The sequence below is a fragment of the Oncorhynchus keta genome, chromosome 2 (assembly GCF_023373465.1).
Source record: "Oncorhynchus keta strain PuntledgeMale-10-30-2019 chromosome 2, Oket_V2, whole genome shotgun sequence".
Lineage (NCBI taxonomy): Eukaryota > Metazoa > Chordata > Actinopteri > Salmoniformes > Salmonidae > Oncorhynchus > Oncorhynchus keta.
The window spans coordinates 65374531-65385478 of NC_068422.1; the positions used below are offsets into that span (position 1 = coordinate 65374531).

Sequence of the window (10948 nt, forward strand, 5' to 3'; positions counted from 1 at the left end):
TGTTAGTATTATTTGGCGGGTTGCTACTGTTTTAAAAAAATGAATCTATGCCTGAGTTTTGTTCCTTAAAGACAGAACCCAGATGAAGTGAGTTTCAAATAGCATTCAGGACCACGCTCTGCAAACTCAATAATGTACATGTGGTTAAGGCTTTGGTTTAATCCACTAAATGTGATGAAATGAACTCTAGCAATTGGGAGTCTTGGAGTTCTCCTCCTGATGTCTTGAGCAAGAGTGCCACCTACAGGCGATGGAGTTGTAACAGTTGTTTTTCAATGAAATATTCTGCACTGTTACATAATGGTACTACTGTAATATGTAGCCCTATGCTCATTTGGCTCATGTTTTTACTATAGAAATGAATCATGCCAATTCTATTAAAACTCTGTTTTTGTCCTGTTCTTGTAGACACAACACCAAAGCATCAGTCACAGTCAAGTCTGGGCCAGAAGGGAACGCCGAACTCTGCATCTAAAACCAAAGACAAAGTAAACAAGAGAAATGAGAGGGGCGAGACGAGGCTGCACCGGTCAGCCATCCGTGGAGAGGCACGCCGCATCAAGGAGCTCATCAGTGAGGGAGCGGACGTGAATGTAAAAGACTTCGCAGGTGAGTCGCTGCCACTGCAGGCTGGTGGTCCTCTTACTCTCTCTGCTCCTCCTCGCTTTCTCTGCTCCTCCTCTTACTCTCTCTGCTCCTCCTCGCTTTCTCTGCTCCTCCTCTCTCTCTCTGCTCCTCCTCTCTCTCTCTACTCCTCCTCTCTCTCTCTGCTCCTCCTCTCTCTCTCTGCTCCTCCTCTCTCTCTCTCTGCTCCTCTCTCTCTCTCTGCTCCTCCTCTCTCTCTCTCTGCTCCTCCTCTCTCTCTCTCTGCTCCTCTCTCTCTCTCTCTGCTCCTCCTCTCTCTCTCTCTGCTCCTCCTCTCTCTCTCTCTCTGCTCCTCCTCTCTCTCTCTCTGCTCCTCCTCTCTCTCTCTCTCTGCTCCTCCTCCTCTCTCTCTCTCTGCTCCTCCTCTCTCTCTCTCTGCTCCTCCTCTCTCTCTCTCTCTGCTCCTCCTCTCTCTCTCTCTGCTTCTCCTCTCTCTCTCTGCTCCTCCTCTCTCTCTCTCTCTGCTCCTCCTCTCTCTCGCTCTGCTTCTCCTCTCTCTCTCTCTCTGCTCCTCCTCTCTCTCTCTGCTCCTCCTCTCTCTCTATGCTCCTCTCTCTCTCTGCTCCTCCTCCTCTCTCTCTCTCTGCTCCTCCTCCTCTCTCTCTCTCTCTCTCTCTCTCTCTGCTCCTCCTCTCTCTGCTCCTCTCTCTCTCTGCTCCTCCTCTCTCTCTCTCTCTCTGCTCCTCCTCCTCCTCTCTCTCTCTCTGCTCCTCCTCTCTCTCTCTCTCTCTCTCTCTCTCTCCTCCTCTCTCTCTCTGCTCCTCCTCCTCTCTCTCTCTCTCTCTCTCTGCTCCTCCTCCTCTCTCTCTCTCTCTCTCTCTCTGCTCCTCCTCCTCTCTCTCTCTCTCTCTCTGCTCCTCCTCCTCTCTCTCTCTCTCTCTGCTCCTCCTCTCTCTCTCTCTCTCTCTCTCTCTCTGCTCCTCCTCCTCTCTCTCTGCTCCTCCTCTCTCTCTCTGCTCCTCCTCTCTCTCTCTGCTCCTCCTCCTCTCTCTCTCTGCTCCTCATCTCTCTCTCTGCTCCTCCTCATCTCTCTCTCTTGCTCCTCCTCTCTCTCTCTCTCCTCCTCTCTCTCTGCTCCTCTCTCTCTGCTCCTCATCTCTCTCTCTCTGCTCCTTCTCTCTCTCTCTGCTCCTCCTCTCTCCCTACTCTCTCTCTCTGCTCCTTCTCTCTCTCTCTGCTCCTCCTCTCTCCCTACTCTCTCTCTCTGCTCCTCTCTCTCTCCCTCTGCTCCTCCTTCTCTCCTCCTCCATGCTCCTGCTTTTCACCTCATATCTCCATACTTCTGTATTACTTTTTATATTTATGTAAAAGTTGCACATTTCTTTGCTTCTCTAGCCATCTAAATTGTTCATAATTGGGTGCGATAATAATTTTGAATCCGACATTTGAGAAACATTAGAGCTGTTATTTAACTGTGTTTGGGATTCACAGGCTGGACTGCACTGCATGAAGCGTGCAACCGAGGCTACTACGACGTGGCCAAGCAGCTGCTGGCAGCCGGTGCAGAGGTCAACACCAAGGGCCTGGACGACGACACCCCTCTGCATGACGCATCAAACAACGGGCACTTCAAGGTAACTCCAGCGTTACGTTTGCGATTGCTCATGTCGAAAGCCAATTGCCCGGTTTAGGTCTGAGACCAATGTTTCGATGTTTATGTTTCTTTGTAGGTGGTAAAGTTGCTTTTAAGATATGGAGGGGACCCTCGACAAAGCAACAGAAGGGGTGAAACCGCGTTGAAGGTTGCAAACTCACCAACGATGCTCAATCTGTTGCTTGGAAAAGGCACGTATACCTCCAGTGAGGAGAGCTCGTCAGGTGTGTGACATTTTGTACCATGAGTAGCTCTGAACGCCATTTGTTACTTGTATTTTAACTTCCTTGCTTTTTCTTTCACCACTGGGTGTGACAGATTTTTGCTGTTCTTTAACTGTTATTTATCTATTTTTCAGAATCCTCAGAGGAAGAAGATGCCCCATCGTTTGCCCCATCCAGTTCGGTGGATGGAAATAACACAGACTCAGAGTTTGAGAAGGGCCTGAAGCTGAAAGGGAAGAAAGGTCTGGATCAGCCCCTATCCACAACAACCACCCCCGTCAAGGACGAGTATGAGTTTGACGAGGACGATGAGGAAGAGCGCGTCCCTCCGGTGGACGACAAGCACTTGCTCAAGAAAGAGTTCCGCAAGGAGTCTCCCAGTGTCACGAAGGCTGGCGGCTTAATTTCAGTACCGAAGGGGGAAGTGGTCAAAACCTATTCCAAAAGCAACTCGCTCACACCAAAGAAGGCTGTTAGACGGATTCTCTCTGACAGCTCAGACGAGGATGATGGGACGTTGTGTTTCACACCTATGCCCACACCACGGCAACCAGCGCCACCTACTAATACCAAGGCCCGGGACTCTGCTACACTGAGCTCTAAACAGCAGAAAGAGAAGACTAAAGTTAAGAAGAAGCGGAAGAAGGAGACAAAGAATAATGTCAGTAAGGAGGTCAGATTTGGTAAAGTCAATGACAAATTCTGCACTTCTGACTCTGATTGTGGGGACATAGGGAGTGAGGATGATGAAGGCTCTATGAAGAGCTCGAACTGTATAAAGGACTCCACAATGAGCCTAAAAGAATCCTCTGCGTTCAGTACTCACTCTGCATCCTCTTCCTCCTCTTCTCATGGAAGCATGAGCTCTCAGAAACTGACTCCCTCGCTGACAGAGCATAACCCAAAGCAGTGGAGGACAGACGGCTGGAAGTCTGTGTCATCTCCTGTATGGTCAGATGTAAGCTCCCTCTCTGACTCGGTTAGAACAAGGCTTTCCAGTGAGTCGGACTACTCCTCTGCCGACTCGAGTGTCGAGTCAGTGAAACAGGTGAGAAAGAAAGCACAGGAAAACAGAAAGAAAAACAATGTGCACACTAATGCACTAGACAAAAAGAACTGTGACTTTCACAAGAACTCCAACACAGACAGTACTGTCTCCAAAACGGATAAAGATGGCAAAGTGTTGAAAAAGCATAAAGTCAAACACAAGCACAAAAACAAAGAGAAAGAAAAGGCTCCCAGTTTAGTGCTCAATCAAGACATGAACGAGAAATTTGTGAAAAGCTTCTCGTTTGATTTTGATGATTCAAGGCAAAAGTCACTCCTTGTTGAGACTGAGTCCCCAGCTGAAAGCAAGGTCAAGCTGTCGAAACATGAAAAAGAGCATTTGAAAAAGGAGGACAGGTTGTCGAAAGGCAAATCTGAGGACAGAGACTGGTCTTCTGGAAAAGAGGTGCAAAGAACTGCTAAAGAGGAGAAATCCAAGAAAACAAGAGAGTCCACCAAGGAGAAGCCAAGCAAGGAGGAGAGGGAAAAGCCCTTGAAAACTGAAAAAGAAAAGAGCCTCAAGGAAAAAGAGAAGCCCAAGGAGGAGAAACAACAAAAGACTCATAAAGAGGAGAAGAAGAAAAAGTCAAAGGACAAGTCATCTAAACCAGACAGGAAGAGCAGTGAGCAAAAAGAGGAAAAACATATTAAGGTGGATAAGGAGAAAAATGCCAGGGAGGAGAAGGAAAAATCTAAGAAAGAAAAGGTTCTGAAGGAAGAGCCTGATTATGAAGTCTATGATGTCAGTAACCGTTTCTTAAACCTAGAAGACACCAAGCTCAGTGCCTCAGACGACCACCACGACCGATGGGCGTCAGACCTTTCCTCTGACTGCGACCTATATGGAGATGACAGCTGGGATGCTCCTCCTGTGAAGGACTACAAAGAATATAAAGCAAACAACACTGTAAAGCTGATCGTTGAGACTGAAAAAATAGAGAGCAGAGACCGGAGGAAGGAGAACAAAATCAAAGACAAGAAATTAGATCATAATGACAAACGGTCAGAGAAAGAGCCTACCTCCAAGAAGAAAGAGAAAGACTCTTCAGAAAGAATCTGTGACAAGAAAAAGGATTTGACCGAAAAACAGAAACTCAACTCCAGCCACTCTGTGGAAAAGGAGAAGAAACGAAAGGAATCTGCAGATACTGTCAAAGAGAAGAAAGAGAAGGACTCCACGGACAGCAGTAGAGACCGAAAAGATTCCTATGAGTTCACTAAAGAAAGAAAGGACTTGAAAATCAAACAGGAGTCTATAAGAGACGATTATGGGAATGAGGCCTCCTTCAAAGAAATTGAACCTGTTGTCAAACCATGTGAAATTAGAGAAAGGAACCATTCTGGAAAAGAGAAGGACAGAAAGGGAGATGGGTTGGAAAAGAGAGAAAAGACTAAAGCTGACAAACACAAGGAAAAGCCTAAAGACCGATCTATAGAACAGGATAAGGAGAAGCCTGAGAGGACCTCAACTGAGAAGCTTTTGAAAGAAAAAGACACAGATAGAGGCTCTAAAGACAAGAAGGAGGGAGCTAAAGACAAATCCAAAGACAAGGACAGGAAGGTGTCTTCAGAACAAACTAAGGACAAGAAAGAAAAGGCTTCGCAGGACAAGCATGCTGACCGGGATAAAGATGTCCTGGAGGTGAAGAAGGAGGAGCGAAAACCTGAGAAAGTTAAACCTGAGAAAACATGGTACAAGATCGCAGACATTTTCACAGATGAAAGTGAGGATGAAGAAGACAATTACAATGGGGGTGTGGCCAAGTTAAGTGATTCCCTTGGGTTGTCCGATTCTCACAGGAAAGACTCCACATCTGACAGGGATGAGCTTGATCACTTCCAAATGGAAAAGCCCAGAAAATATTCTGCTGAGGCCAAACACACAACAGAAAAACAGAAAGAAAAAGACCACAAGAAAAAAGACAAGACCACATTTGATATGGGGAAAGAGAGGAAGGGTTCGTTAGAGAAACACAACAAAGATAAGAAAGTAAAGGATTCTGTTGATGCAAAACACAAAGAACGCAAAGACAGAATGTCTGTGGACTCAAACCAAGAGAAGAAAAACAAGCAGAAGCTGTTGGACAAGAGGGACGCCAATGAGGAAAAGACCAAGAGTAAATATAAAGACAAGCAAGATCATGTTAATGACCGAAAGCCCTCAAAGGGGAGTGGGGAAAATGAAAAGTCGCTCTTGGAGAAACTGGAGGAAGAGGCCATGAATGACTACAAGGATGACTCCAATGACAAGAACAGTGAGTTATCCTCAGACAGCTTCACTGATCAGGTTCATGAGCCAGTGCTCAGCAGCTACTATGATTCCTCCAACATCAGCCTTCCAGACATTACTGATGAGAGACGAGACTCACTCTCCATATCTAATCCTCAAGACAAGTTCAGAGAGAAAGAGAGGCACCGGCATTCATCTTCGTCATCCTCCAAAAAGAGTCATGACAAGGAGAAGGACAAAGTCAAGAAGGAAAAAGGGGATAAACAAGACAAGATAGAGGAAATAAGAGAATCCTATGGACGCAGAGAAAGTCTGCCCTTCGAGAAAGAGCCTATGCCATTAGAAGCGGACCCTTACACATTTCCATTTGGGTCTAAGGGTGATAAAGATGATTTTGAGAAGACATTGGAGTTTGAAAAGGAGATGTCTAAAAAAGCTGACAAAGACAAACTGAGTACTGTCATCAGTGATAAGATCAAGGACAAAAAGAAAAAAGAGAAACATAAGGAGAAAGTCAAAGAGGAGAAGCACAAGTACACGGATGGCTTTGGATCCCTGAAACACTCCAAGGAGGATATCAAATCTGGATTGAAAGAGAGTCCTCAAATTACCAATTTGAAGGAAAGATCAAAGGAAGACAGTCCCAAATTTGATGTGAAAAAAGAGAGAAACCGAGACTCTTTGGACAAAGACAGTAGGGTGGACCATGTTAAGTCCAAGGTTAAAGAAGAAAATGAAAAAGTAATTCAATCTAAAGACACAGCTCGAAAAGACAACCGTCCACGTTCAAAGCTTCTGGTTGATGGGGATCTCAAACTAACCAGCTTTGGGCAAATGTTAGGTTTAAAAGACCAGGAGATTGAAGAACGCCATAAGAAGCATAAGGAGAGGATGAAGCAGATGGAGAAACTAAGACACAGATCAGGGGATCCCAAACTTAGGGATAAAACTAAGTCCACTGAGGAAATAAAGAAAAATCGCAATGAACTATCATCCAAAAAATCAAATAGTTTAGAATCTGCATTGAAAGAGAAGAAGCTCAAAGATGTTGGTCTCCCAGCCCAAATTATGTCTCCGGAAAGAAAGCCACAACTCATTGACACTCAAAATTCAAAGGACTGGCTTGCAGGCCAACAGATGAAAGAAAATCTCCCTGCCTCACCTCGGCAAGATCAGAATAGACCAACGGGTGTTCCCACCCCCACATCTGTAATCTCTTGTCCCGGCTATGAGGAAATCATGCAGACGCCACGGACTCCATCCTGCAGTGCAGAGGACTACCCTGATATAATGTTTGATGGGTTAGATTGTCAGAACTCATCAGCCATGGCCATGTCTATGAATGCCTGCTCCCCATCCTTCTTTGACAGGTACTCCAACTCATCGCACACCTTCCAAGAAGGGACTTGTATAACTCCGGCTAAGAATCTCCAGTTGCCCCTTGTCAGTCGATCGGCTTCTTCTGATGTTAGAAGACCCCTGGAAGATGAGTTCAAAGCTGAAGCTGGCAAGTTTCTACAACACATTTTGCCAGACGCCTCTGAGTTTGACTTGGCAGCCTCCCAGCCTCCAGAGGACAAGGCAGCATCAGTGGAGAGACTTGAATGCCTGTCTCCTCCTTACTTCTCACCTATTAGGATGCTATCTCCCGGGCTGGAACTTGCCCAGCCTGCACTAGATGGGGCCACCACAGCAATGACTGGCACAGAGACCTGTGAACACCTACCTGAGAGTGTCTACAACAACTTCCTGATGAAGCCCTCAACGCCAGTCCACAGACCTGACCCCCAGGAGCCGTGTCTGGACATTGCTGCTCCACCCACCCCTGCACCTGCTGCTCTTCCTCCCCTGGATATTGATGACCTTTCTGAGCCTCATCAAAGTGAGCACAGTCTTGTTCCCTCTGACCCAGTCAGTGGCAGTGAGTATCTGCCCCCTGTTGTTGAGGAGGAGGAGGAGGACGAGGAGGAAGAAGAGGACTACGAAGAGGAGGAGGAGGAAGACGAAGAAGAGGAGGAGGAGGAAGGGGACCTTGAAGAACCAACAGATGCTGATCATCATGCTGCTGAGGAGACGAGGGACGTCTGCTCATTCTCTCCTCCAAGGGTTGAAGAGCCTTTGAGGAAGGGCTGGGCTGAATCTCCTGAGAGAAGAGTTGCAGAGGTGCATCAGTTGACTCCCCCACATCCACTACCCAACCTGGTGGAGAACTCCAGTGATCATACCATCAGCTGGAACTCTGAGATGATTTTGAAATCTCCTCAAAGGACTTATGGGGAAATAGAGGCAGCGGTCTCCAAGATAACCAGCCCCTTCTCGCATTCAGACAGTGATTTGCAGCACATTACTGCCATACCTGGCCATCCATCAGTGACCCCTCCATATGCTGCTTACAGGTCTTATGTGCCTGACCCTGACTTTGACGAGCAAAAAGAGGCTGTGGAGGACATTCCAATTTCTCCAGCAAGACCTGAAATGACACCTATGGAATTGGAACCAAACTACTTGACAACCACCTCATCCTCCACAAGGTTAGAGTCTTTCTTCACAGACTGCAAGCCAAACTTGGAGGATAATCACCAGATGGACTCAGAGCTTTCTTGTGCAGTACAAGATGGCAGACAAAACTCCCATGGCTTTACTTCTGAGAGCCATATGCCTCTTGCAGTAAGCAATGACCCAGTGGTGCCCTGGACAGACCCGTTCTCAGCTACAGTGGATGAGCTTGATGATCTTGGCCCTTTCTCTCTACCTGACCTCCCTTCTCTCTCCCTCCCGACCTCCCTGCCAGACAAGGAGATGCCAGAGCTTGACGTCAGAGATGCAGAGCCAGCCGACTACAAGCCTCCACCTGCTCATATAAGGCCTCCTGCTATTGAAACAATAGAGGGTGAAGAGCTTATGGAAGTTGACCTGCCTAACCTGGCCAAACCCCTGTGCCCTCCCGAGGTCCTACCACTCAATGATTCTTTGCAGGATTTGGTTGTGCCCTCACCAAAACACAATTTCCAACCAGAATTTGAGTCTGAGCCTCAGAATGTCCCTGAAAATAACTTTGTGAAACCACAGGTCTTTGAAAACAGAGCCACATATGAAGAGACTGATGAGAGTGATGGAAACATAATGTTCTCAGCTGTTAATACAAACAATACTCAGCATCACAGGCAGATGTCACTGACCGAGTCATTATCAGTTGTAATTACTCCATGTATGGACTCCTTGACAACTGTTAAACCAGAACAAAGTGGGCAGATATCAGATCCCTTTGTTGGGCCAACTTGCAGTCCAGTCCCCTCAGTTCCTCTACCAGTTGCTGTCACGATTTCTGGTACAGTCCATGTTTCGGAGGCTCTTGAGACAACATCTAAGCTCACGGTCACTCTGACAACATTGTCAACTGACCTTCCCAAGAAGGTGGAGGAGATCCCACAGAGGATGACCAGAAACAGGGCCCAGATGCTGGCAAAACAGGAGAATACCACCACCACCACCACCACAAAAAAGCAGAGTAGTAGAGTAGTAGCAGAGAGTACAACCACCACCACTATACCTGCTAGCGTGATACCTCCATCTGCCCCTACCCCTGTCACCATGAGCATGGCTGTAACCACAACCACCCCTATTCCCACCCCTACTTTTGTCCCCTTTGTTGTTCTGGAGAAAGAAAAGGAACTTGTCACCACTATCTCCACCACAGCAGCCATTACCCCGACTCCTCCGCCGCCGCCTCCTGTAGTGGTCAGCAAAACTAAAGGGCGGCCTGTGGAGGAAGAGGAATCCCAGACGCAGCATCCACGCAAGAGGAAGTTCCCCAAACCGCAGGTTCAGCTGGTCAACACAGCCATGCAGCAGACCAGGGAGATGATTCAACAGACGCTGGCTGTCATTGTCAATGCCATCAAACTGGATGACATAGAACCCTACCACAGTGACCGCTCTAACCCTTACTTCGAATACCTGCAGATACGGAAAAAAATAGAGGAGAAGAGGAAGATATTGTGCTACATCACACCACAGGCCCCTCAGTGCTACGCTGAGTACGTGACCTACACAGGCTCCTACCTGCTGGATGGCAAGCCTCTCAGCAAGCTGCACATCCCAGTGGTGAGTCCCTCCCTTCCCTTACAAATGTTCACACATCTGTTGATTCATAGATTTCATTACAATGATACACGTCAAGTAACTGTCACCTATAATAACCTAACAGCACATTTACAACAAAAGTTTGAACTTTGTTGCAATGGAAAGATTTGTTACATCATGACCTCAAATAATCATTGCCCTGGTTTCTCAGATTGCTCCACCTCCATCGTTATCGGAGCCCCTGAAGGAGCTCTTTCGACAGCAGGAGACAGTGAGGGGGAAGCTGAGACTGCAGCACAGCATAGAGAGGGTAAGAACACGGGCTCACTGTACCCTCCCTAATATCTATCCATCTCACTTCTGAAGTCTCACTGAGAAGGAGTGCTTTGAACGATCCTTTGATGAATGTTCAAAGCTGCTATGTAATAGAAATGCAACTGCAATATGCATTTCTCCAACCAAGCACCGTAAAAAATGGGTGACATTTCACATTAACCTTATCAGTTTGCTCAAAAAGATTTTGAAGTAAAGTTGAAACTCCAGTCTGTCTTCCCTCTCTCTCTCTCTCTCTCTCTCTCTCTCTCTCTCTCTCTCTCTCTCTCTCTCTCTCTCTCTCTCTCTCTCTCTCTCTCTCTCTTTCCCTCTCTCTCTCTCCAATGTTATTGTATTGACTTTCCTTCCAGGAAAAGCTTATTGTCTCGTGTGAGCAAGAAGTACTGCGGGTCCATTGCAGAGCGGCAAGGACGATAGCCAATCAGGCCGTCCCATTTAGTGCCTGCACTATGTTACTGGACTCTGAGGTGTACAACATGCCAACAGAGAGTCAGGTGCGTCTGTGGGTGGTCAAAAAGGTGGGCAGAAAGTTGACAGACAGGGCCATTCACGTGGGATTTGTTTAGTCAGCTCTTCCAATTACTCTTAATATTTTATATACATATAAAACAATAACATCTGACATGCTTTAACGCTTGTCATCTTTAACTCAGGGTGATGAGAACAAGTCAGTGAGAGATCGCTTCAATGCTCGCCAGTTCATTTCCTGGATTCAGGATGTGGATGACAAATATGACCGCATGAAGGTAAATATGACCGCATGAAGGACCATACATCTTATTTTATGGCACA

At 46.9% G+C, this 10948-nt stretch overlaps 1 protein-coding gene across 6 annotated transcripts in view; it reads left to right on the forward strand.

Moving 5' to 3' along the window:
* Nucleotides 1–10948, forward strand: part of LOC118394148 (ankyrin repeat domain-containing protein 11) — a 144658-nt gene that overhangs the window by 126825 nt on the left and 6885 nt on the right. For 4 of the 6 annotated variants that reach the window (XM_052480590.1, XM_052480593.1, XM_052480581.1 and 1 more), the window contains 7 exons: nucleotides 409–609; nucleotides 2077–2219; nucleotides 2316–2463; nucleotides 2598–9844; nucleotides 10035–10133; nucleotides 10507–10674; nucleotides 10810–10902. In XM_052480590.1, coding sequence (XP_052336550.1) covers nucleotides 409–609; nucleotides 2077–2219; nucleotides 2316–2463; nucleotides 2598–9844; nucleotides 10035–10133; nucleotides 10507–10674; nucleotides 10810–10902 — 8099 coding nt within the window. The remainder of the gene's footprint in view (nucleotides 1–408; nucleotides 610–2076; nucleotides 2220–2315; nucleotides 2464–2597; nucleotides 9845–10034; nucleotides 10134–10506; nucleotides 10675–10809; nucleotides 10903–10948) is intronic. The other 2 variants (XM_052480594.1, XM_052480595.1) reach the window with 2 other exon arrangements.